At 23.6% G+C, this 27876-nt stretch overlaps 1 protein-coding gene across 1 annotated transcript; it reads left to right on the top strand.

Annotated features, from left to right (window-relative positions):
• Nucleotides 1-15837: 15837 nt before the first annotated feature.
• Bma-gcy-9 (Adenylate and Guanylate cyclase catalytic domain containing protein) lies at nt 15838-27828 on the top strand (the record flags this gene model as incomplete). Its single annotated transcript, XM_043082738.1, has 24 exons — nt 15838-16013; nt 16444-16550; nt 16887-17068; nt 17527-17704; nt 18280-18395; nt 18683-18850; nt 19281-19428; nt 19814-19974; nt 20781-20959; nt 21160-21226; nt 21396-21563; nt 21954-22061; nt 22215-22286; nt 22619-22823; nt 23609-23767; nt 24077-24186; nt 24529-24608; nt 25201-25246; nt 25496-25593; nt 25805-25997; nt 26795-26899; nt 27140-27322; nt 27538-27618; nt 27763-27828. 24 exons carry the CDS (start codon nt 15838-15840, stop codon nt 27826-27828), a joined length of 3156 nt encoding a protein of 1051 aa, XP_042938672.1.
• Nucleotides 27829-27876: the final 48 nt, after the last annotated feature.

Below are 27876 nucleotides of genomic sequence, written 5' to 3'. Positions count from 1 at the left end.
AAAGTTCTTAAATATTGTGCAAAAAATAAAACTCATTTAAAAACTGAAAAGAATATAATGTAAAATTTGACGTCTATTTATTCCTTTATTTATTTATTTCCCTTCTTTTTTCTCATCCCTGAATTTGTATTTTGTTATGAATTATTATGAAGTTTATTGCTATGTGAATTAGTTTTGTGTTAAATTATCTTTTAAAATAAAAGAAGTGCAGTTTCAATGAAAACTTATTATTTCAAAAATGAAAAAGAGAAAAGATTAAGCATTGACACCTTTAAACATAAACGAAGAATTTTTCTGATACGGCAAAAATCATTTTTTAATAACAGTAGATGTAATACATTTACATCAAATATATTTACTTGTCATATAAATATATTACACGTCCGAGTTGTATTACGTATCATTCAAGATATTGCATCAAAAATTTTCGAAAAATTGGATATGGTGAAGAAAGATATTGATGACATCAATACCTTTCTTTTCATTTTTTTTTTTTTTAATAGAATACTCTAAATTTGCCAAAAAGTATATCACTCAATAAATATTAAACTTATTTCATTCATAATGCACTAATGCTAAGTTACAAGTTCAATACCATCATAAATGATAGCAATAAATTGCATGCATGCATGCAACTTGGACAGTTATTATAATATTAAAACTGTTGGATAAATTTTATTTCGACAATTTTGTAAGTATAATTTATACACATTTGCAAAGACTATCATATTTTATGTACTGAAACGATTTTTTAGACTTACCAACTGTTATTTTGATAACATAAATATTGCTTGCACTTCAATTAATTGCAATTTAAATGGCAATTTTTGAAATGAGCAATCAGAGAGTAGAGGAATATCATTTCACTAACATATAAATAAGCATGCAAGAGAGATATTTCCAAGAAATTTGATGGGAAAATGAAGTCAGACAAAAAAAAAGATTGAAAGTATTATTGAAATGCAAACAGCATAATACAAAAATATATTTAATTTTTTTTTTTTTGTTTTTGGAAATGAGAAAGAAAATGAAGTAGGGAAAAGTAGTAAAGAAAAGAAAGTTTTGATCTTTGATGTGATGCTAACAATGATAATAAATATGTGTCATCGTTTTTTTTTTCTCTACAATTATTTAACAAATGTAAAATAAATTTCAAAAAGCAAAAAAAAAAAGCGAAAAACAAAATTATTTTATTCATTATTAATTATAATTTAATTTCATGTATAAAAGAAATGAGACAGATGAAAATTCTGTAAAATATAGAAAAACAAAAATGAAGAAGTGAGATGAATGAATGGAAAAAAAGAAATTAGTAAATAAATGAAATTATACGAAAGGATTATAACTTAATGCATCAATGAGGTGACAACTAGTGACAATTGTCATTCCGTTAATATTTAATGCTTAGGTATGAATAAAGGTGATCCGGAAAAGGCTGATAATCACATTAACGGAATGGAGAAAAAAACTGAATATGAAATAGCAAAGAAAAGTACAAGTATGAATACAAAAGAAAAGAGAAAGACATATTAAAGGAAGGCGCAAATTATATTTCATTAATCTGTTATGGATTAAAATGAAAATTTATAGCGTATAAAACGTGTGGTACGTGGAAACGTAAATGTAAATGTAAATGATGAAAGTATGTGTTTGGAAGGGAAAAAGGAAATTTCATTTTCGGAAAAAAAAATAAGACGTAGAAGATAAATGTGAAACTATAAAATTGATTTTGTTGGGTAAACGGAGAAAATATAAAGTAAAAAGGAAACAAAAAAAAAAAAAAAAAAAAGGGAAAATCATCCAAATATATTAAACCAAAAAATAATTATAATTATCAAATAATTAACAGTTATTGTGATTGTAATATCATAACAAATAAAAAGAGATGAGTAAGAAATAAACAATAAAAGCGAGAATGAAATATTAATTGTAATAATATTATTATTAAACAACCAAGGAATTGAAACTGTGTATTTTAAATTTAAACTTCAGTTAAAAAATATATTTTATCTTACAAACGGTAAGTAAATAAATATTTTCATTTATCCCATAAATATTTTGTTATAGAAAAATTTAAGTATGAAATGTGTGTATGTGTGTATGTGTGTATGTGTGTATGTGTTTGTATGTGTGTATGTGTATGTATGTGTGTATGTGTTTGTATGTGTGTATGTGTATGTATGTGTGTATGTGTGTATGTGTATGTATGTGTGTATGTGTGTATGTGTTTGTATGTGTGTATGTGTATGTATGTGTGTATGTGTGTATGTGTATGTATGTGTGTATGTGTGTATGTGTATGTATGTGTGTATGTGTGTATGTGTTTGTATGTGTGTATGTGTATGTATGTGTGTATGTGTGTATGTGTATGTATGTGTGTATGTGTTTGTATGTGGCGCACATATCTATCTGTATGAGCGCCTGTATGTGTCTGTCTGTGTCTAAGGGCTATTGACTGAGCATAAAAACATTGATTTCACATCTGTAGCAATAAAGAAAAAAAAGAGGCAAAATATTTATGAATTTCAAGATGAAATGAGATAGGCGGGGAGGGCGGGTAACTGGGAGATGGGTAGGGTAAAAAGAGAGAGAATGGGATAAAACCGTCTGGGGTTTAACTCTTCTCATTTTGCTACCATATGGCAAACAGATTTTCGTATGAAAAATGCCGAAGAGAAAGTGAAAGGATTGCTTAAATTGTTCAATGGTGGTTAGTTAAGTGGGATAAAGTCTTCTTGACTAATCGAATGAATGAATGAAAGAATGAATGAATGGAAGAATGAATGAATGAATGGAAGAATGAATGAATGAATGGAAGAATGAATGAATGAATGGAAGAATGAATGAATGAATGGAAGAATGAATGAATGAATGGAAGAATGAATGAATGGAAGGATGAATGAATGAATGGAAGAATGAATGAATGGAAGAATGAATGAATGAATGGAAGAATGAATGAATGAATGGAAGAATGAATGAATGAATGGAAGAATGAATGAATGGAAGAATGAATGAATGAATGGAAGAATGAATGAATGGAAGGATGAATGAATGAATGGAAGAATGAATGAATGAATGGAAGAATGAATGAATGAATGATGAAGAAACTTTCATATACAATAATTGTAATTTTAATAGTTTATAGCAAAAAAATTTAAAAAGTAAAAAGAAACATCGATTGATTTTTTATTTTAAACTCTTTCTCTCTTCGCTTAATTCATTTAGTCTAAAATAAAAGTACCAAATGTTTAAGTATATAAAAGTAAAGAATGGAACTTATCAATTGTTTCCTATCTTAAACCTTCCCAAAAATGAATCATTTAGCGCCTATATTAGTTTTTTTTTTTTTTCTCTTTTTTTAAAGGAAAAAAAATGAAATTAATTCCTATTTCAATATTGGAACAACTATAAATAGCTATCGTTCATCTGAAAATGACAACAGCCAAATAATATGAACTTTATTTCATTTTATCTTATCGTCTCTCTTTTCAAAAAAACCTATTCTATTTCTTTCAGCTATTTTTAATTAACTTTTTTTTTAGAAAAAATTCAAACTTTTAAAAGTTTAAAGTCACGATTGACAAAACGACTTTATAGAAGACAAAGAAATTTTTGCAATAAATTATTACGAAATTAATAAATTGTAGAATCGGTTTAGTTTTTTTTTAAAAAGAATGAATTCTTTCTCTTTCCTTCTTTCTTTTAAAAAATTACAATGTTTAGAACAATGTTTCTTTTTTGACGAAATTTAAAAGTTAAATACGTTTTCAGAAAATGGAAAAGGAAAAAGTTAAATGAAATTAAAACGTGAAGAAGGAAAAAAAGTCGAGAATTTTCAAATAAACAAAGTTAATAGTTTTGGTATAGATCAAATTATATATGGTTTAAACCGACTTTTCGTTTTTTTTTTTGAATGAATGAATTATACATACCATAAATATAATTAATTATGTTTCATCTCATGTAACGTATAAGAGATTATATCATACAAATATAAAATTATATTAAATATACTAATTGTAAAAAAAATTAAGTGCAACAATGCTATAAAATATATTTATCACGTTAAACGTTTACGTAATTCACATAGATATTCTTACGTGTTAATTAAAATTATTTTATTAAATGAAATTATTTTTAAATAATCTAAAATAAAACATACAATTGTACTGTACGATGTATTTAGAAGATCAAAAAAGAATAAAAATTTGAGAAAAGCTTTTCCTTTCTATTCATTTTTTTTTTTTTTCGTTTAAAATTAATCTTTCTTTCCTCACTTTTCCTTTAATGAATCTTTTTTTTTTTTTTTTTTTTTTTTTTGTTATATTATCTAAAATTTGAAAGCTCAATGAAAATATTTTGCTAAATGAGTTAAAAAGAATAGCAAGTGCTGCTGTTGTTCTTTTCATTCATTCTTCTTTCCGCTTCTGTCGAATTTTTGAAAAGGAAAAAAAAATTTTTTTCTCCTTTTCTCCTAAAATATATCTATAAGAAAAATTGGAAACATATGTAGAAATTTCAAATTTCAACTAATATTTTAAATTAAATCAAATATATGAATATTTAAAAAGTTTGATTTCTGAATAATTAAAATAAACGTTGAAACTGGAAAGGCATTAAGAGATATTATTAATAATTATACGTAATCCGTCCTCTTTATGCTATCGCTTTTTTTTTCGGTCAAATTTTATTATCAATGATAATAATAGATTCTTTCCCTACAGTTTGCACGAATGTCATATATGAATATTTTATAAATGTTTTGATCGACACTGATAAACATTTTGCTATACAATTTTGCCTTAATTATTTATGTTTAATTACTTTGGTCAAATTAGCTCCTTCTTCTTACCTTTTTCTCTTTTCCTTATTTCTCTGTCTCTCTCCCTTTCTCTCTCTCTCCCTCCCTCCCTTTCTTTATCTTATTTATATATTGTAACAAAAAAGGAAAAATAAAAGTTATTTACATTAAAGAACTAGCTGATTAGATGGCAAATTTGTTATGTTTAATTTGTAAAACAATATATAAATGAAAACTATTATTTTTCATTTCCAATTAACTAACTTTTTTTTTTCAGAAAAGAACTGATTTTCATTTTTTAGAATTATTTTTGTTTTTTATTAAAATAATAATACTTATTTGTAATAATTTTAGTAAAAGAAGTTACCTTTAATTCAATTAATGAACAGAGAAAGAGAAGAGAGAGAAATGATAACAGTTATTATTTATATAAGGAAAAGAAAGGAAAAAGGGAAGAAATAATTGATCTTACGAGTTTAATGAATCCGGAATTCATTGATCTTAGAAGTTCAGTAAGTTCGGAAAGAGATTATTATTGGTCACAGGGACATCATTAAATAAGAGAAAATTGAACAATTTAACAAATTCAGTAATAAATTGACGGCTGATACATCAGGTGGAAGATTGCAGTCATTAATGTATAAAATGTCACCTGAATGAATAATGACCTTCGTTGAACTATTTTACATGCCAATAGACACATACACACATTTTATATTATAACTGGAACGATTTGTATAAATATATCATAAAGGTCAATAACTTTATATCATAAAGGTCAATAACTTATATTACAAAGGTCAATAATTTATAATGCAAAAGTCAATAATTTATTCTTATTTAAATATATCAAACCTGACATAAAATGAAATTGTTGTGATTTTTTTCAACATTTAGGAGAAAAAAAAAAAGAGAGAGTGTACAGATAAAAAATTAGGTTACATATTTAAATAATGGCATGTATAATTTTGGAGGAAATTTGAAATAAAGATAAGAGTGAAAAACAAAAATGCATAAATCTAGCACAGAAATACAATCAACAAAAAAAAGGGAAAAGGAATGTAATTCATATTCGTCGTTTATGTTAAATCGTTACCTTAATAAATTTTTGAAATTTCCATTTGACAAAAAAAAAAAATTAATAAAACGAATAAAAACCTTAATAAAATATAATAAATGTTAAAAAATGCATAATTATCATTTAATAAAAAAAAGGAAACAATAAATTGAACTAATTAAATTCTTTTTCATACAATAAAATAAACACATTCTTAATAAACATTTCATAATAATTTCTTTCAGAAAAAACAACCACAAGCACAATAATTATAATTAAATGTTTAATTTAATTCGTATTAATTACTGGCATGTAATTTAATATCATTTAATAATATTTAGTAGCGAAATAATTTATTTAATAATATTTAGGTTTAAATTTAATCTAATATTATTTGAGTGTAACAATTAAATGGAAAATGTTAAATAGGAAAAGAAGAAAATTTGAAATTAGTTGAAAAAAATAAAAATATCGTTGAATATTGCAGGGAAGAGAACGAGAGAGAGGGAGAGAGAGAGACGTGCGAATCGATAATGTCTGCATTAAAGAGTGGGAGGATAATCATTGTTCAGCTATTTATTATCATCTATCTGTTGAACAGATGAGGTGGAAGAGGAAGAAGAAGAAGAAGAGGAAGAGGAATGGAGGAGGAGGAGGAGGAGGAGGAATTATTCGGAAATATTTCGCATCGTTTTCAATTTAACAAAAAACATTGATGGAAAAACTAGAATAAAATTTGAAATATTTTTGTTTATAAGTTATAAAAGGATAGAATTGCAATATAAGCGAATATAATCTAATGATACTATTTGTTTCAATTAAATTAAAAAATCCCTTCCTCCTTCTCTTCTTCTCTTTTCCTCTTCTATCATCATCTATCTTATATTCATCTTATATTTTAATTTTTATTAAATTAAAAACTCATTGAAGATATTAGAAAATAAATGGAGTTTGAAAAATGGGAGAGCAGGAGAGATCAGTATGTATAAACATTAACAATAATGACTGATAACGAATGAAAAGAAAAAAGCAATTGAAATTATCAAAATCATTGTTTGATAGTGGATATTGATAAAAAGCAATGATAATTTAATTATGAAAGAGTATGAAAACATAATAAAAAGATATCGTTGATGAAAGTGAAATTTTCATTGTTATTGATAAATTTCAAAGATTAGTTTATAAAATTCAAAAAATTTACAAAGTTGGTCGATAAAATAATTAATTGCTTTTATTGATTGAATGAGAGGAAAATTTTTTTAGAGAATTTTAGGAATATGATGGAGAGAAAGAAAATGAAAAATAAATAAATGTCGTATGGTTCGCGATAGAATATGAGTGGCAGAAAAAGAAAAAAAAACGAAATTTTCAGACAGAAAATAAAATAGGGAAACAAAAAATTATTCTATAAAGTAAACTTATCGTTTACTTATGAATAATAATATTTTCAAGAATTTTCAAATATTTTTCAATATTTTAATTATGAGACTTGAAGAATAAATCATTTAATGTTATCATAAATAAGATATTCACGATAATTATTCTGTTTAAGATTATGCAATGTGTTAAATGAAACATAAAGGTATGACAGAAATGTTATAACGATTAATTAATAATTCACCATCATATTTCTTAGTAAGATTAAATGTATTTTCAATATATAAATTTTCTCACCTATTACGGGAAGTATTAATTATATTAATCGACCACCTGTTTTGATTGATTAAACCATTCAGGTATTGTTTATTATGTCAATTTTTTATGTATGTTCTAATTTCAGCTTAATTAATCTTTCAATCAATTAATAGCTAAAACTGCAGTATAACACAACTTCTATAAATATATGCATGTATTATCTCAATTCATTTATAATTTAACCATAAGCAAATTTATGAAAAGTGAACGTATGCTATGTTAAGTAATGTTAAACTATATTAAATAAATCAAATATGCTGTGTTAAAATTTCATGTTAATACTTTAGAAGATCAACATGTTGATTACATTGACGGTAAATTAATCAATATTTTGAGTAGGGTAAATTATTGGTAAGTATATGATACATTATTATCAGCTAATACTCGTAATATGTGTTTGTAATCTTGTTGGCTTTACTTAATATAACAATAATTTAAACTTTTGCTAATGCTAATGAATTAAAGAAAAAAGGAAGTGAGAAAGAGAGGGAGAGAGAGAGAGACAGGGAAAAATGAATAAATGAAAAAAATGTGATAAGAGATGAAACGATGGTTAGCTATATAAAATAGTTCATTTAATTTCATTAATTTATTTATTATTCATTAATTTTATTTATTAAATTTAATTAATTAATTAATAAGTGCAATTAACTGCTATTGTTTCGCTTATTATTTAAATATTTATTTCTTTCTCTCTTATTTATTTATTTATATCTTCCAAATAATACGCATATTTTTAATGATATGAAAAGTAATTGAAACAAATAAAAAAAATTAAATACAATGAATATATGAAAAGAAAAAAGATAAAATTTGTCCAATGAATCAAGGAAAAAAAAATGAAGCATAAAGTAATACTGTAAGAAATATTTAATTGAAAATTTGATATTTAATTAATTTCTTCGAAATAAGTTATTTAATACAGCTAATAATTCATTCTTCAAATTTTTGAAAAAAAATTTGTCGTAAATTTTCGAAATAATTTTTTTTTTGAAAAAATAACCAAAAAAAGAGGCATAATAAAAATTACAATGTAAACCAATTTCAAATAACTTCATTTGATCCATTTCAATCTTATACTTTCCTCTTCTTCATCCACCACTTTTCTTTCTCTTTTGCTTTCTTTTTTTTTGTTATATTTTATTTACATCAAAAAAGCATAAACTATTGGAAATGTGAAATCATCGAGAATGAATGTATTGGATGGAATGATTGTCAGGAAAAGTTGAATAAACAATTCGCATGGGATTTGGAGATTAGAGCAATTGTCGTACACATACAACTTTTTTGTTAATAATTTCAACTTGCATAGTTTAATTTGCTTTGGTTTGACTTATGTGATATATAAATCGGTAGAAGATGAAATAATCGCAGGCGCAAAAAACAAATTTCAATTAAAAGCATTATGTTTATTTGAAAAAAAGATAAATAAAATTCATTTTTTTACATTCTCAGTTGTTTAATAAATAAATAAAATATTGACTTTATCGTTTGAAAAATTTAAGAAAAATTATGAATAAAAATAGACTATAAGTTACTGTTTCTCTTTAAATCATTTTACTTTACTTACTTAATGAATGATGCAGTAATGAATGAAAAGAACATCGTAATTATTATTATTTCTATCATTGCATAGTTACATGCATAATTATGCATGCAGTTGCATGCAACAATAATTGCAATTAGTGTTATAATAGATAATTAAGAAAAGAATTGCTGCAGTATTGAGTAATGAAGAAATTGGAATGCTTCATGAAAAATTAAAAGAAGGACTTATTGCAAGTATTCAATTTTGTTTACAATTAATTTTTACTAAACAAAAAAGAAACAAAGAATTTGAACAAAAGGAACTTAATTAAAATTTTTCGAGAAACTTAATTAATAACTTGTCCTAAAATTTTTTCGAGAACTTAATTAATCCTAAAATTTTTTTCGAGAACTTAATTAATAACTTTGTCAAAAATATTGGTTAGAACACCAAAGATAATTAAAATTTCATTTTGTTGGAATTAATTTTAACAATGCGCAATTTTTACTGACAGAAAGACGATGCAACAAAATGCATTTAAATTTATAGCGTTTGGGCACAGTTTTCCAATAAAGTAAAAATATTTTCGTTGTTTGATGAAAAATGAAAAAAAAAAAAAAAAAAGAACTGTGTTATAATTTACGTTTAGCCACGATAAATCAATAAGATATTGGATCAGAAAAAATGTCTTCATTACTTATTACTTGTATGTTAATTTTAATAAATCAAATTCTTACAATTAAAAAGTAAAATTTAATACTAAAAATATAACAAATCATATGTCATCGTTAATTACGAATAAATTTCTAAAATGAAAGTATGACATTGAAGAGAGTGATTCAGATGAAATTCATATAATGAAATAAACTAAACTAGTTGAGAGTACAACTAAATTACACGAATGAGTCAAAGGACTGATTTAAATTTCAACATTTTATAATACTTGAAATTTCGAAAGTACGAAAATAAATAAAAAAAAAAAGATATTGTCGGGAGTTGCTCGATGTTAAAAAGGAGAAAAAAGACGTTGTCGGGAGTTGCTCGATGTTAAAAAGGAGAAAAAAGACGTTGTCGGGAGTTGCTCGATGTTAAAAAGGAGAAAAAAGACTGTCTGCCAATGTATGCCAATTCGCGCATATTGTACATATGCACATGTGCTTGTATGTCTACGTGGTATGTGGTATGTATGTGTGTGTATGTATGTGTATATATATATATATATATATCTTCTCAGCTAATACATCTAAAAATGACTGTGTGCGGAGGAGGAGGAGGAACTGATTACTCATCCGGATGAGTCATCCTGTAAATCAATTTGTAATTAAAATCAAAGTGTCCGTTAACTAGTGTATATCAAAACTCTTTTATCTTTCTTAAATATTTGCGAAATTTAAAAAAAGAAAAAAATGAATATGGTTAGTTAAGGCTGAATGTTATTTTCATTCAAACTGTCACTTAGCACTTAGCAATCGATATTACTTTTCCTTCCAAGGGTCATAATACTTCATTAAAGTTACTGTATCATTTATAAGTTGATATAGTACTACTAATCACGGATAACAAACATTACAGTAATCCACAAGTATGATACTTTGTTGGTTGTATAATAAATCATAAGTAATGTTTTAGATATCATAAGTTAATGCAAAAGAGTTTTATCGATTATTAAAAAAGTAATATATAAATAATTACTTTATGGTAATATCAAGCTAACTTACATTAAAATCATTCCTAGCTAGTAGTAATTTATTAACCAACAGTACCGACAATATCCAATTGCAGTACTTTATCAAATCTCATAGCAATAAATAAATAAAGTTTTATATTAATTTTGCATTACTCTTCTTATGATATTTTATTAGAATTAATCAACAAAGCAATATTTCTACCAAATTTATTACTTTCTTTTTATTCATTTTTATTAATTTTTGTTGACCGAAAATATTTTGTATTTCGCGTTAAAAAGAATTAATCAAAACACAGAATAAAGCATTGCTTTTAGTGAGTGTTAGACATTGTAGGCCTAACTAACTAAAAGCAATTTGGTCTATTATCGAAAAGCCATTCACAAATGAAATTTAAGATACTCCTTCAACAAGTAGTCAATAAGTAGATGGCTCACAAAAGAAAAGAAAATAAGATTACTACTTATACACTTGAAGAATTTGTCTTAACAACTAAATGCATCAGAAAATCACCTTAATTTAATTTAAATATAATTAAAGATTTTCAAATGTTTTCTCTAGCAATAATTTTTTTGAATGTAAAAATAGACAAAACGATGAGAAAAAAAATGAATGAAAATTTGTATTTTTCATAGATACAAAATAATAAAATCGTTAGTTATTATTGTAAATGATGCATAAAAATAAGAATTCACATAACTGTTGGCTTACTAAAAGTAGAAGTATATAATTCAACAAAATATTACAATGATAATTCAATTAACATAATTTTTCCGAAATTATCATTTCATCCTTTTTTGTCTTTGTGGGTTAAAAACAAAAAAACAATGAAAAAAATGACAACAAATAACTGAATAAAACATTGGTGACATAATTAAATGAGAGCAGTGAACTACATTAGCTACATTAGATATGCTGCTATTAGATAATGAAAAAAACTTCCGAAGTATGTATAATATCATCGTGCAGTATTCCAAATAAATAAAATAGTAAAAAGTAAAAATCTATGGAAATAAAAATAGATGATAAAAAATTACTCTGCAGTGCTTAAATGACATAATCGAATGAATAATTTTGATCTACAGTAGACACTATTCTAAGGTATACGGTATTGTCCTACAGTATCACGGATTGTTTACTAAAAATGTAGCAAATATATAATCCAATGAATATATTATTTCTTTTTTGTTTAGTTTTGCATACTATTGCATCCATCAATAGTATCCAAATTTAAACAGGAAAAAAATCTATGTTATTATTTCTTTTTTGAGTGAAAATTTATATTTTATTCAATAATAATTGAGAATTTTCCATCTATTTTATTTACTATTGTTACAATAAAATTAAAATTGCAGATTAAGTGGAATATTAAATGAAGGATATCTTCATTCCTTCTCAATAACAAATTGTCTCCAAAAAAAAAAAAAAAAAAAATGACCAAAAAGCGGTACATTGTATAAAATGCCATCCATCATAAATTGTTATTCAGACCGGTTCGATCGATTCGATTTATATTGTTTCATCAAATTAAATGACGAATGAAATGAATAGCAAAAACATATTTTCCCATTTCATCAAATGGTTTGAAATAATTATATCAACAAATAACAAATCAACAATGCATCAATATAACAATTTTCTTATCAGTACCAAGTTGTCTTCAAATAAAAAAGAAGAAAAATTAATGAAATGGTATTTTAAACGAAGTAGTAAAAATTTCAACAAATAATTTCAATATCAACAATTATCTGAAATGTATTTGAGTGTAGATTTTATGTTTCTTTTTCTCATTGATTTCTTTTTAAAATTACATTTAATAAATGTATTGATAAATACATTTTTTTTTCAATAATCTTATGATGAATTTTGATAATGTCATTCTCTTTGTTTCTTTATATTTATGCTCCTTCCATTTTTTTGTTTTCTCATCATCTGTAAATTCAATAATAAACAAATAATAATTAATGTTTTTCATCGATATCTTAGTTTGTTAAATCTCATCTGAAATGCTATAAAATGAAATAGAGAAAGGTATGCAAGAATTATGGAAAACATTTGCTGAAAATTTAATGATAATGGACCATCCAGAATTCATCTTTCGACTATATCAACAACCTATATTAGTTTATTTCATTGAAAAATTTATTAATTAAAAATTTTAGGATAAATCAAAAGATTAGACTTAAAATGTGGAAATTGAAAAATTCACAATCTTGCTAATTATCTGAAGTTGTAATTTAAAACATATATTCAATGTGTGTATTTTCTTCCAACATCAGCGATTAAAAGAATGAATTAAAAAATAATACTATTTCAGTAAGAGAAAGTGATAATTTCTTACTTCACACAATTAATGATAAAGGGATAGATCAGTGATAAGGGAAATATCAGCTCATAATATATTCTATTTTTATGCTGATCTTATCATTAATATTTTAATATAAAAAAAAGGATGAAAAAAGAGAAAAATAACGCCACATAAATATCTATAAAGTATTAAATAACGAATAAAATGCAAAAAAAAAAAACATTAATATTAAAAAAAAAATAATCAAAAAGTTTAAAAATTTTTCAAAATTTAAAACAAAAATTAGTCAAGAATAAACACTTAATTTAAAGACAACGTTGATATTCCTTTTTTAATATTTGATTAAATAAAGTTTAATCGAATAGCACAGACATTCTTTAAAAATTTGAACTTTTAGTTTGTTCATGATAAGAACATCCTTTTCATCACAAAAGAAATATCATTCTTCTTTCCTGTGATAAATCATAAAGTATTTTGTTATCAATAAACTTATCTGATACAGAAATCAAAACTGAAATATGTCAATAATCTTTGTGCATAAAATTATTTGCCACTTTTTCATAAATAGATTAATGTACTGACTAATCATAAACAATAATCTTAATAATACTTTCTATTGTTATTAATATTTGTTCCAAAGAAAAATTTTGCAAATTTTTAATCTCCAAAAACTTTTACAACTTATTGTATTTCACAAATTTTACAACTGAAAAAAAAAACAGAAAAACAAAACAAAAAATATTCATATTTATGATTAGCATTAATGTATTGTAATTTATTATTTTATTTACAAGCATTTCATATTTAATAAAATTTAAAAGCGCTTAAGGGCTTACCTATCTCATTCAAGCAAATGCTCAAATTGTAAAAATAGTAGCCTTGTGGGCCGCTTCCTTTTGAATATTTATAAATTATTTTTTAAAAAAAAAGTTAATTAATCATTTATTTTAAAATCAAACAAAAAAAGACAATTCATTATTTGATTATAAAAATAATTATAAATTATATATCTTTGTTTTATGATCAAAAATAGAAAGAAAAAAAGTAAGAAATTTGTTGCTCCATAATTGCTTTTATAAATAAGTAATTGAATTCAAGGAGAAATAATTACAAACCTGAAATTGATTGGCACTGATATCATATCAATTTTTATTTCAAATTAATTGGAATTAAAACAAATTGAATAATCTAATCACCTTTTACCACAATTATTTCGAACAACCATAGTTATTATAACAATAATTTATAGCTATTTTGGATGATTAGTATTTATATCAGTAAGGAGACGCGACGGCAAAATTAAAGTTTCAAATTCTGCAATAAGGAATCAAAATTTTAAAATAAAAATTTAGAAACTTAAATAATTATAGACTTTTAGTGCAATATGCCATTATTAATTTTATAACTTTAATTATTAATGTTTTTGTTTATTTGTTACAAAAAAGTAGAGAAAACAAAATAAATTAATAAATAAATCAAAATCTAAAAAAGAAAAAAGATTAAAAAATGAGAAACGAAAAAAATTCAATTTTATGAAAAGACTTTCTTTTACTTCGGATAAAATATTAAAAATTAATCGTTTTTTCATTTGTAAGCATTAATTAAGTTTTATTTCAGATTAATGAATAATCTGAGTTTGATATTGCGTGCATTCTTTGATGTAAATGATAAACTGATAGCATTACGAATAAATTCATTAAGAAAATTGGATGAAAAATTTGTTCCGAATAAATTTGTTTTCAATTTTTCGTCTCATATGCGCAATCAAGTTAATAAGTTATTGATTGACGAGGAAAATTTGGCACTATGATGAGATTAAAGAAACAATTTTGATCTTTTAATTTGAATGAACGGTGCCATTGGTACAAAATAAAGTAAAACAAAGTTGGATTTGTTGAATTTGATAGAAATTTCAATCTAATTTATTTTGGCATTTCAAATTTGAAAACTATATAAAAATTACGGTCAAAATTATTTATTGTTAAACTGCATTTGAATTATATATTTTTTAATGAATTTAAAATGCACTATTATGAGAATTAAAAGAAAATCTTAAAAAAATTAGAAAAAATATCAAAAGAGACAAAATTATGTATGCGAAAAGAAAAAGATATTCATTTTTTTTAGCAGAAATTAGAATTCATTTTGTTTTTTGATTAGTGCTTTTCTTAATGTAATGCAACAATTTTGCTTTTACAGATGATTATTTCAAATCTTTTAAATGTACGAATTAATTTGATGTGACTTCAACCTTCATCCTTTTCCCATTTTATCATTTTCTGATAATATTTTCGTTTCTTTATCACATTATTCATCAATTTCTCAATTAAATTACATTATAAACCATTGCTTTTAATGAAAGTCATCCATTACAAAACCATTAATAATAATAATGATAATAATAATAATAATGGTAATAATAATTGATAATAATAATAGTAATACTTATAGGTGCAATATTTGATGATAACAATAATAGAAACATCATTAATAAGTCGATAATGATAGTAGTAATATTTACAATTACTCATCATGTCAAATATATATTTTATATTACATATCTCAACAATAGTTTAAGAATTTTTCAGTTAAAAATTTTAATGTTACAAAAGTTATAAAATTATGTAACCAAAAATTACAATTACACAAAAATATTAATACTTGATTGTTATGAATTAGTAAATTATCCGAGGTAATTTAATATTTCGTTCGTTTTCTTTTTCTTAAATTTAATATAATTTATAAATTTTTATCCATGAACAGATGAAATATTTATTGATTCTATTGCATTTGACAATATTAACTATTCAAAAACGAATCATACGAATTGGACATTTGCTGCCAGCTAATCCGATCATTGCAAATGAAGCGGATGTGCTCAGAATTTGCGCGGATGATCTTCATAAGCGCAATATTTTACCGCCTAATTTAACAATGGAGTATGAAAGAATTTGATTAATTATATTTAAGCATTTATTATTTGTTCCAAAATTTATTAATTTCATTATTATTCCATTGAAACAAGTAATTTATGCCAAAATTTTTTATTTACAGCTATTTAATCCACTAATTTAGTTTAGTAATATAACGAAAAAAAATTTATGACTGAATATTATTCCAGGAAATGCTAATATGATATATGAAAATAATAACAATAATGAATAAATCAATTATAAAAGTTAAAGTTGGAAAGAAATGAAATAAATATAATCGAATTTGATATATTTCCAAGCAAATACTGTGCTTTACAATTAGTTGCTTAATACTAAATAAAAATAGATATTAAAAAGAAACTTTTTTTTCATTTTATAAGAATCAATTTATGTAATAAAATTTTTCTAATATATTTTTTGTTTTTGTTTTTTCAAGAGTAATTACAATGGAATCATGCAACGACTTTAGCGGTGTTGAAAATGCCGCTTATTTACATTATATGCACAATGCTACAGTATACTTTGGACCTGGTTGTAACGATGGTACTGTAATATTTATTTTCAAATTTGATTGCTTCTAATTAACAGTTATTTATAAAAGTTGTTTATTAAAGTGAAAGAAAACAGTAATTGTCATAAATGATAATTAGAAATAATACTTTTTGAAATTTTGATAATGATTAATAAGCGGATTGTTTAAGAAAAGTTAAAATAATTTGGATAGTTTTGATAGTTTTTAAACTGTAGAATAATTAAATGAAAATAACTTAACAATTAGCATCTCTAAATGCTATGGTCAAAGCTTGGATAGTTTAAAAATTATATTTTAAAAATAGTTTAAATTATTAGCAAATTAAAAATGCATTGGTATAATTGCAGAAATTATAATAATTAGTCGCTTAGCTAAACGCTGGAATGTTCCGATTATAGCACACTTATCTGGTGATGATACGCTTGCTGATAAAACTATATTTTCAACGCTTGGCACTGTTGCTCTCACGTCAGCAATCGAGATGGCTCGAGCAACGTTCACGTATCTTAAGCTAAACAATTGGAAAAAGGTTCATTAAAAATTAGTTGATGAAAAATTTACAGTTTAATGCAAAACTGATCATTTAATTTATCTATTTAATATATTTATTAATAAAAGAAATTGACAAATTTCTTTACGAATTTATTTTCGATTTTTGTTATATTTTTTCATCGCAAACTAGATTTAAACTACTGTAGCACTATGTCTGTCAAGTTTTCTTTCTAATAAAAAAAAAAAAAAAAATGAAAATAAAACCTCCAATGCATAGCTTACACATTCCTTTTGCATTTGTTAAGTTTTAATTTGATTTTAACATTTCTTACGGAAAATATATCACTGCATTCTTCTGCAATATTTGATAAGCAGAAAGTAATTCGCTGCCTTAATAATTTAATCAGAACCGTTCATTTAATCCTTTATTCAGTACTGCTTTAAATTTCAAAAAATATTATTAAAAAAAAAAAAAAAATAATTAGAATTTTTCAGATTGGTATTGTACGACCGACAGTCCATTTTGATGGCCTTTCCATACATTCTTTGGTGCAATTAGCAAAAAATAGTACCGCTGTTAGTATTAATATTATAATCGAAGTTGATCCATTTGCATCTGTCGATGAAATCTTAAAAAGCGGAAAACTTGAAATACTTCGAACTTCTGCAAGAAGTAATTAGCAGTTTGTTTTGTTAAATTTTAATATGTTCTATTTTTATTGCATAGACTTACAATACAATATATATATATACACTATAATAATTAGATGAAATATAACAAAGCAACTTGGTACGTTTAATCTAGTTTTCTACACTAATATAGTAATTTAATTAATATTGCATAAATTTACATAAAAATTATGGTTAAAAAAAAAAAAAAAAAACTTGGCAAAACAATTTTTGGTTACTAAAAATAAAAAATTTATGTCTATATTTATAAAGTAGTGGTAGATAATAAATAGAATGATAATGAAATAATTAATTCATATTCATTAATTGAAACAAAAACAACCTGCGTTTTAAACTTTTTCAAAGCCTTACGTAATCAGTAATTAGGAGATTAATTTGGATATATAATTTACAAGCGAAAATTTCTTCGAACCTTTGTATCATTTAGTAATTAATATTCAAACATAAAATTGTGCAACTTAGCTTCTTTTTACTCAGTGATTTATCTGCTAAACAATTAATTAAATTATTAAATAAAAATGTCTTGAAGTAATAATACTAATCAGTGATAATATTAAGTAATTGTGGTCGAATTAGGCTTGGATCTCAGTGCTTGCACCAATTTTATGCTAGCAGTTTTAAAAGCTAACATGAAAAATGCAGAATATGTATACATACTACCATGGCTTTCTCATGTAAGTTATTATTAAGCAAATAGTTATTAATTTATTATTATTTTCTAAATCATTATCAATCGATTTGTTTTGCTCCTACTCAAATTTAAGGAAGTAGCGAGCAAATTATCATTCACTTATGTATATTTATTCCAATCCAATTCAAATATCAGTAATTTATAATATACATTGGTATTTTTCATGAAAAAGAAAAGAAAAAGGAAAAAAGGTGAAAAGTATTATTATTCAAAATATTTTTCTTGCAGTTATTTTTTGATTAATTAAAATATTCATAGTGTTTTCTATAGATTGTTGATTACTTTCCATGGGAAGTGATAAAAATCAAAGACAATCATTTGATAAAACAAGCCTATGAAAATGCAATTGTAATAACTGCCCAAGGTTATGATCATAAATTAGTTCAACATTTTGCGCATAAATTTTCAAAAGAAACTGGTCATATGGCTTCTTCACATGTATGTTTTCTTGTTTCCCATTTGATTTCTATTTCTCTTTTTTCTTCTGATATTTTCCCAAAAATCAAATAGAAATACGAGAGCTGGAGAGGAAATAAAAGATGAAAAATTAAATTGAAGAAAAAATTCTTCAAAATAAGAATTGAAAATTCCTAGAATTAAATTAGTAATAGTTTTACAGTAGTTTGTAATCTTTCTCCCCATACTGTCCCCTAATTTTCGTTTATTTATTATGCAAAAGAAAGAAGGGAAGAAGATGAAGGGAGAGAGAGAGAGAGACGAAGAAACAAAATGGCTTTCAAATTATTAATTGGGAAAAAGCAGAAAAATAAGTGATAGTTTGGTATGCAATGGGCAATGCTTCTTCTACAGTTTGTTCTACAGTATTCCACAGTATGCAATATTATGGTATACGATACCTATTTTACAGTATGCAATACTTGTTTACATGTCATTATATGATGCATTATTCCTGTATGGTCTTGCGTTACGTGACGCATATGATATTACCGGTGATGACCATATTAACAATAACGGATCGTTAATCTGGAAGAAAATGACTAATCGCCAATTTTTAGGTAACAATGCAGAACTTTTCTACACAAATAAACAATAAGAGAAATTAAAAATAAAAAAAATCAGAAAACAATTCCGAAAACTTTTTCGGAGAAATTTTTTGAGCTTTCCATTTTATGATAAATCAAGTTTTAAATAAAACTAATTTAGATTTTTCTTTGCATTTCTTAGATTTTCTATAAAAATGAAAGAAGAAATATAAAAATGCGCAATATATTAAAAAAAAAAAGCATTTATGAATAAATTATGTATGTAATGTTATGTAATAAATTAGAATTTAGACAAAATGGAATTTATAAATTTCCATTTTTGAGTTGAATTTAAACTAACAAATATTTTTGTCAATTGTTATTAGTAACAATATAAGTATCATTATCCTTTATACAGGTATGACTGGCCAGGTGTTGATTGATAATGAAGCAGTTCGAATACCAAGCTATATTACATACCAATTGTATAATGGTAGTTTACGAACTGTCGTGGAATTAGAAGCAAAACTTGGCGATCCGGAAAAATGTAGCCTGAAAGGCGAAGAATGTTCGCTACATGTTAGTCATCTGTGGCAATTTGCATATTGCAATTAAATAATTGTTATAACAGTTGTCATTTTGAATTTTCAAAAAAAAAAAAAAGAAATAACTGTTAAATTTTCAAAAAAGTTTGAAATTCATAATTTTTTTGCAAAAAAAGAATTCTAAATAATAATAATTTTGTTCGTTTAACATTTTCCTTTTCATATTTCACTCAATAATATTTGATTTAAAAAGAAAGCGATTAAATTATGATTTAATAAATATCGGTTTTAACAAAAGAATCTGTGTAATTTCAAAAAATTATTTTCATGAACTGAAATGCAGAAATAAAGAGAAAGAAAAGAAAAAAAAAATATTGGATTGGAAAAACAGAAAAACAATGAAGGATTGTTTCTTTTACAAAACTTGGGATGATTTAATAATAATTAAATAACAAAAAAAAAAAAAAGAATCAATCAATTATTAATTAACAAATTTGAAATTAAATATCTTCATTATTTCCCATATGCTTTTAATATTCTAATACTTTATTATCTTTTTTTTTAATCTCATAGTTTAATTAATGAATTTCCATTCAGTGCTTCAATTACTAAATTATCGAGAAAATCAATTATTTGTATATTAACTCATTCAAAATTAACGAAAAATACTTGAATTATGCTAAAATTTGTTAAATTAAATGTTTCTTTTCAAAAGAAGAAAGATATTCATATGATGCACACATTATTCTTGCAAATATCTTTAAATATAGCAAAAATTTAACTGATGCTAATAAGAAAATCTCTTGAGCTTTTTCTCCTACTTTTTTAAAACTTATTTAGGTACCACATGAAATTTTAATGAATTACTGGTTGACAGCAAATGGTGAGGCACCATTTGATATGCCATCTTGTGGATATGATGGAAGTTTATGCGATTACACAAAATATATTTTGGCTGGTGCATCAGCAATTCTTTTACTTTTTACTATTGTTATTGGTTATTTTCTATACATGAAAGGGTTAATTAAAGCATTCCTTAATTACTTTGCTAAATCTAAGTATTACTTTAGCATTTATCAATTTATTCATTCTCATCAAATTGGTTAATGTGTTGGTATTAACTACGTAATATACAAACTGAATTTCAGTCATTCAATTTATTTATAATTAAAAACTGATATAAGTTTGATAAAATTTATTTTAATGCTGAAAATTTTAGAAAAGAAAGACGATTGTATGATATGACGTGGCGCATAGCACGTGAATCAGTTCGTCTGTTAGATTTAGCTACTGACGTAAATTATAATTCAATTTTTATTTCATTTATGTCTTAACTAATCATATAAAATTGTTAAATTATTAAATTTTATTAGCATAATCCATCGAAAAAATCAAAACGTGTTCATTTCTTTTCACGTAACTCACTTCCTCTACAATTCACGTTACCTTTTTCAGCATACAGGTAAATCAGTTAATGGATCAGTAATTAGTAATGAATCAAATACAAATCAAATGTTATCAATGGAACGTGCAATATGCAACGGTGTTAAATTATCAGTTCGCCGATATCATCAAACACGAAATATTACATTTCCAAAAAATGAATTGCAAATTTTGAAACAAGTAAATAATTTTTTTAAAAAAAGTCAATTCACTGAAATATTTATTAATTATTCAAATTTTAAATTTTTAATCAAAATTTCGGAATTGTTAAATAATTAAGAAAAATAAGTAAAAGCAAAATTAGTTGATGAAAAAATTTTGAAATTAATTGAGGATAGAGAGAAAGGAATGAAACAATTTTAAATAAAAAAAAAAAAATAAAAAAAACGAGTAAACTGCTGGAACAATTATCATTTAAATAATTTGCATAGCAATCACTCACGTACGTGAGATAAGTAAAATTTACTTTTCTATTCTGTATAATTTGATATACTTATCTGATTTTATACGGAATGTTACATTCACGGAAAATCAATGCTATTTAATAAAAAATAAATGAAGTTTTTTCAGCTAAAAATGTTGGAAAATGAAAATTTGAATAAATTTTATGGAATTTGTTTTAACCAACAAAATGAATTGCTAATCCTTTGGACATTTGTTACACGTGGAAGTCTTGGAGTAATGAATAACTTTTTCTTTTTCATTAAATTTTAAGAATTTAACAAATTTACTGAAGCTTTTTTACAGTTAAAAAAAAAAAAACTAATTTAATGACTTAGTAATAAAACATTTTTTAATTTAATTTTACAATTATTTCATATAATATTTCAGGATATTATTTTTAACAATGAAATGAAACTTAACCGAAATTTTCTAGTTTCATTTGCTAAAGATGTTGTTAAGGTATGCAACAAATTAATCTGAAAAGAAATAATTAATTTAAAAAACTAAATATTACAAAATTTATTTATAGATAACAGTAATAAAAAAAAAAAAACTTATCGTTAGTTAAAAGAAACCTGTCAAAATTTATCAATTTTAATTTTTTTTAAAAATTGTGTTTGATAATTTCAAAATTTTAAAATGTTATTTATGAATTAAAATAAAAAATTTAAATTGAATTGAACTGAGCAATAGCTAAATAATTAAATGATATATAAATCATTTTGTTCAAAAATTTTATTGCTTTTGTTTTATTGTTAAATTATTGTCGAGAATAATTCAAATTATTTTAGGGTATATTTTTCCTGCATTCATCGCCAATACAATACCATGGCTTATTGTGCTTGCAAAATTGTCTCGTTGATTCACATTGGACAGTTAAATTAACAGATTTTTATACGGAAGTAATTGTTGCTGAAAAGTTATTGCATAACGAAATAAAACAAATCTTTAAAAAAGTTGATGACAACGATGATGATAATATTCAAATTAGCCGAAGTAATTAATTAATTAGTGACTTTTTTTTAAGTTCTAGTTTTTCTATATTATTATTGAAAAATAATTAAAAGAAAAAATAAAATTCATAAATAATTTCAAAAATTATTTACATTTCAGAAGGCTAATTGCTCAATTAAAGAAACTAAATACGTTTTGTTTTTAGCAATAATTTGATCCATCTTATTTTGTAATTTATATTTCAGAATTTATAAAAATAACTCATTTATTTTATAATATTAGATTTTTTCCTTTCTTTGGTCATATTGATAACATGTGAGAAATTTTTGGATATAAAAAAAAGATATGATGCAATGAATATGTAATGTTGTAAGGAAAGGAAGAGAATGATATGATTATATGATGTGATATGATATGATATGATATGATAACTGATAAATTTTTCAGCTAAGATTTTTAGCAGTGATGTATTGATAGTTTTTTTTTATATATTAACTAATGTTTAATTTTTGTTTTATTTTGTTTTAATTTTTTTTACAAATTATATATTAAGTAATGTTTAATTTTTTTGTTTTATTTCATTTTAAAATTTTCTTTTTACTCTTCCATTTAATTTTTTTAAAATAACAATCTTTATATACCAATGCATTTTATATATTTTCATTAATAATATGTTAAAAAAAACGAGGAAAAATTTTCTTGAAAAACATCTATCATATCAATTTCGCAAATTTTCATAATTTTTTAATCATTAATTTAATAAATTTAAATTCGGAATCAAAATAGCATCAATTTAAGAGCATTCAACTTTTTATTTTCGTCTTCAGAATATATCCAACAAGCACCTGAAATTCTACAAATTATTTTAAAAACGAAATTTTTACCACATGGCTCTCAAGCAGCAGATATATATTCACTCGGTATGGTACTCTATCAAATATTATTTCGATTGGAACCATTTCATGAACTCTCCATTTCCACAAAAAGTAAATTTATTTCATAAATTTTAAATTTTCGTAATTACATTACATTTTGTAATGTTAATGAAATGACATTAATACAATGATTTTGATAAATTATTCAACAATTAATATTTATTTTAATTCTTTTATTCCAGCTTAATTCCAATTATATTTGAATTAGTATTTACAGATTTATTTATTTTTATGTAATAAATTTAAGAAAACAAAATTTCTTTTATTCCGTTTAAATTTATTTTGTTAAATTTACCATATTGTTCAATTTATTATTATTATTATTATTATTATTATTATTAAATGTTATCATTATTGCAGAATTACTGATCAAATTAGCAAATAGTATTGAAGAAGGTTGCATTCGACCAACATTTCCGTCAGCTAACAATGATTCATCCTATAACCTTCAATTAATAAGTACCATTGAGGTTAAAGAAAAGGAATAATTTTAAAATATAATTATTTTAAATTTATCATTTGAGAAAATAAAATTAAAAATTAAATGGTAAACTACTAAGGAGAAATGTTGTACGTATATTTTGTTTGTGTCTGTTTATGCATAACATTTATTTGCTTTTTAAACCAATTATTTAATTAATTTTACCACTTTTTTTTTTCAAAAAGATTTTATTATTTAAATTATAGAACATATATTTTCTAGCAGACATTTTTCATCTTTTTTATATTTTTTATCCTAAAATGATTTAAAACTCTAACAGATTTTTAACTGTGTTATAATTCAATTGTTATTTGCTTAATAAAACATTTAGGCATGTTGGCTAGAAATTCCACAAATGCGACCAAATATTAAAAAAATTAAAGAAGTTATTAATGCAACCTTAAAAACAACGTAAGAAATTTTTGCTTTTTTCCTCATACAGTTAATTTGTCGAATAAATTTGCTATTTGTATTGCAAAAGGAAATAATTAATTGGATCTTCTTGCATAATAAATTACTTTGCAGTTAAATTTTAACATTTTAATCAAATAAATTTGTCAAAAAACTTCTTTTTTTTCAAATCATTTTAGTCTTTTTTTTTTCTACTCTTTTAGACGAAAAATTTGTGAGAATCATATTGAAAATGACAATTCAAAAAAAAAAAAAAACGACAAACTTTTATTATTTGAAGGATTGTCTAAACGGTTTATTAATTAACTATAAATTATCTTTTAAATATTGCAAAGTTTTACAAGAAAAAAATGATAATTTTTCAAAAGTAATGGTACTTGTATCTAATTGATATCTTCGAGAAAATTTTCAACCACTTTTTATTTCTCTTTATCACAAAAAAAAAATGATAAAAATGAGTGACCCATTAAAATAGTTAACATTTTTTACTAAAATTAACAACATTTTATAAAAAAAATCCGGGACATATTGATCTATTGGGAGATATTGATCCACTGGTAGATATCGATCTTACTAATAGTTACTATTTCAGAGGAAGTGGATCACTTTTGGATCAAATGATGGAAATGATGAATGAAGTTCTTCTTCTTTTAAAAAAATAATAATAATAAAAATAAATTATCTATAATTAATTGATAGTAAAATCTAATATTTCAAACGCAATGTTATTATACATTTGGGATAGCATTATAATTAATATTATAAGTATTTTCAGGATAAATTTAAACAATAATATTTAATAAACTACAACAATTATTGTTGTCAAATATTTATTATAGTTGAATTTGAATTAAAATTTGAATGAAAAAAAGGAGTGCTAATTTTAGTATACTGTAAATTTGGAAGTAATGGTGAAAAATCGAACAGCATTATTAGAAGAAGCACAACAACAAGCTGATCGATTACTCTACAGTATATTACCAAAGTTATTATTACTTAATTTATTTTTGTTCAATTTCAAATTTTAATTTTTTACTAAACATTCATCTTTTGATAATCGATGATAAAAAATTTGTAAAAAATTTAAAAGCTTGTCAATAATTACTAATAATTAATTAATTAAATTATTCCATTGCACATACATTAATAACAGTAACATAAACAAGTATCATCTAAAGAATGAACAAATTTTAAAGATCAATTGCGGATGATTTAAAAGTTGGCAGACAGGTGCCACCACAGTTATACCCATGTGCTACCGTACTTTTCTCGGATATTCGAGGATTCACTCGATTGTCATCTATTTCAACTCCATTTCAAATTGTTAAATTTCTCAACGATCTTTTCAGTGGCTTTGATGATATCATCTCGAAACATGACGCATACAAAGTAAATTAATTATTAATTAAATCATTCTATTGAAAAAAATTATTGTTTTAATATGAGCATTAATTAATGATAGATTAATTTATTTATAGATAACATTTTCTAAATTATTTTTTTAATTAATTTAAAAATGTAAAAAATATTTTATTAAATGTCATTTTTTTTCCTTTTTTGTTTTTCCTTTTTCTCTTTTTTTGCATATAGTATGGTTGTATTTTTAACTTTTTCACTTTTCATTTCATATTTCTTTGTTTTCTATTCTCAAATTAATTCACATTTTCTTTTTTTTTTCTTTTTTTTTGTTTATATATTTGGAAAAATAACTAATTTGCGTTTTAATTATAAAATTGAATTTAAAGGTAAAAAACGGAAAATTTATAATGAAAAAAAGAATTTCATAGCATGTTTTAAATGTAAAATCAGTAATTAGTTTATACGAAAATAATTAATTTAGTACAAAATGAAAATTTTAAAAAAGTTTCAAATTACTAACAATAAATACAATTAATCACTTTATATTAGGAAAAAAGAAAGGAAAAGAAAATAAAATTGAGTAACCTTTGAAATATTTAGTAATTTTAACTTTTGTAATCGAATAACTCAAAATATTTGTGCAATTTTATTCAGTTAAAATGGAATGATTTAAATTATTTCAATTATGAATTTTCTTTTTTCTATGCATCCTTTTGTGTTGCTCAAAGATAGAAACAATGATTAGCAATCAAATGATATGATAATAACTTTAACAGTTAATTTGATATTTAATAATTTAAACAAAAAAAGTTACTTTAAAATCTAAGGTTGAAACAATCGGTGATGCATACATGATCGTTTCCGGTTTACCGAAAGAAAATGGTTATGCACACGTTGAGAACATTGGTAATATTGCACTTCAAATGCGCTCGGTTAGTTAATTAGCGCCATTTTTATTATGAGACAAGAAAAAAAAGCAAATAATTGAGATTGAAATTTTATTTGTTATAAAATATTTTTAATATTAATAAATAAATAAGAAGGTAAGAAAAGAAATAAAATAATTATTATTTCACTCATTTTTACACTTTTTTTTTCATTTATTTTGATGGATTTTATTTATATAATAAAATATAAAATGAGAATGAATAAATTAAAAAGAAATTATTTAGTTTGTAACAAAATTTAAAATCATTCATCGACCCGAAGAACGATTAATGGTACGAATTGGCTTTCACAGCGGTGCTGTAGCAGCAGGTGTCGTCGGTTTAATTACACCACGTTATTGTCTCTTTGGTGACACAGTTAATATGGCATCCAGAATGGAAAGTACGAGTGAACCAAATGAGATACAAGTAATTCCCTCTCTCTCTCTCTCTCTCTCCCTCCCTCCCTCCCTCTCTTTCTCTCCATTTTTTCATTTCCAATCTTTGAGAATAAATTTAAATTTGCATTTAAATTTGCTTAAATAAGATAATAAAAACTTACAAAAACTTACATGAATCTATTCTGGAAATGAATGTGTTTACATTTAACAAAATGTAAACAATTAATTATTCAATATTTTGAGATCAGTGATCAATCATATAATTTGCTTCATTGCTATTTTCCGCAATTTCAAATTATTGAACGAGGAAAAATTAGTGTTAAGGTAAATCTGTTTTTGATTTGATTTGAATAATCACCTTAAGTCTATTAAATTATAGAATTTGCTTTTTTATTTTTTATGAACTTTTGCTTCATTAATTGATTTCATTTATTCCTAGATGACTTAGTTGAAATATTAATTTTTCAGGGTAAAGGTGAATGCATCACATATTTTTTGCAAGGTAAAGAAGATGAAAATACTATGAGTGCGTAAGCTTCTTCATGACATCTATGAAGATATAGCATATTATTAAATTAAATG

This window comes from Brugia malayi, assembly GCF_000002995.4.
Source record: "Brugia malayi strain FR3 genome assembly, contig: Bm_008, whole genome shotgun sequence".
NCBI lineage: Eukaryota > Metazoa > Nematoda > Chromadorea > Rhabditida > Onchocercidae > Brugia > Brugia malayi.
Note: the sequence above shows the minus strand (reverse complement) of the source record. Positions and strands in the feature narration are given on the sequence as shown.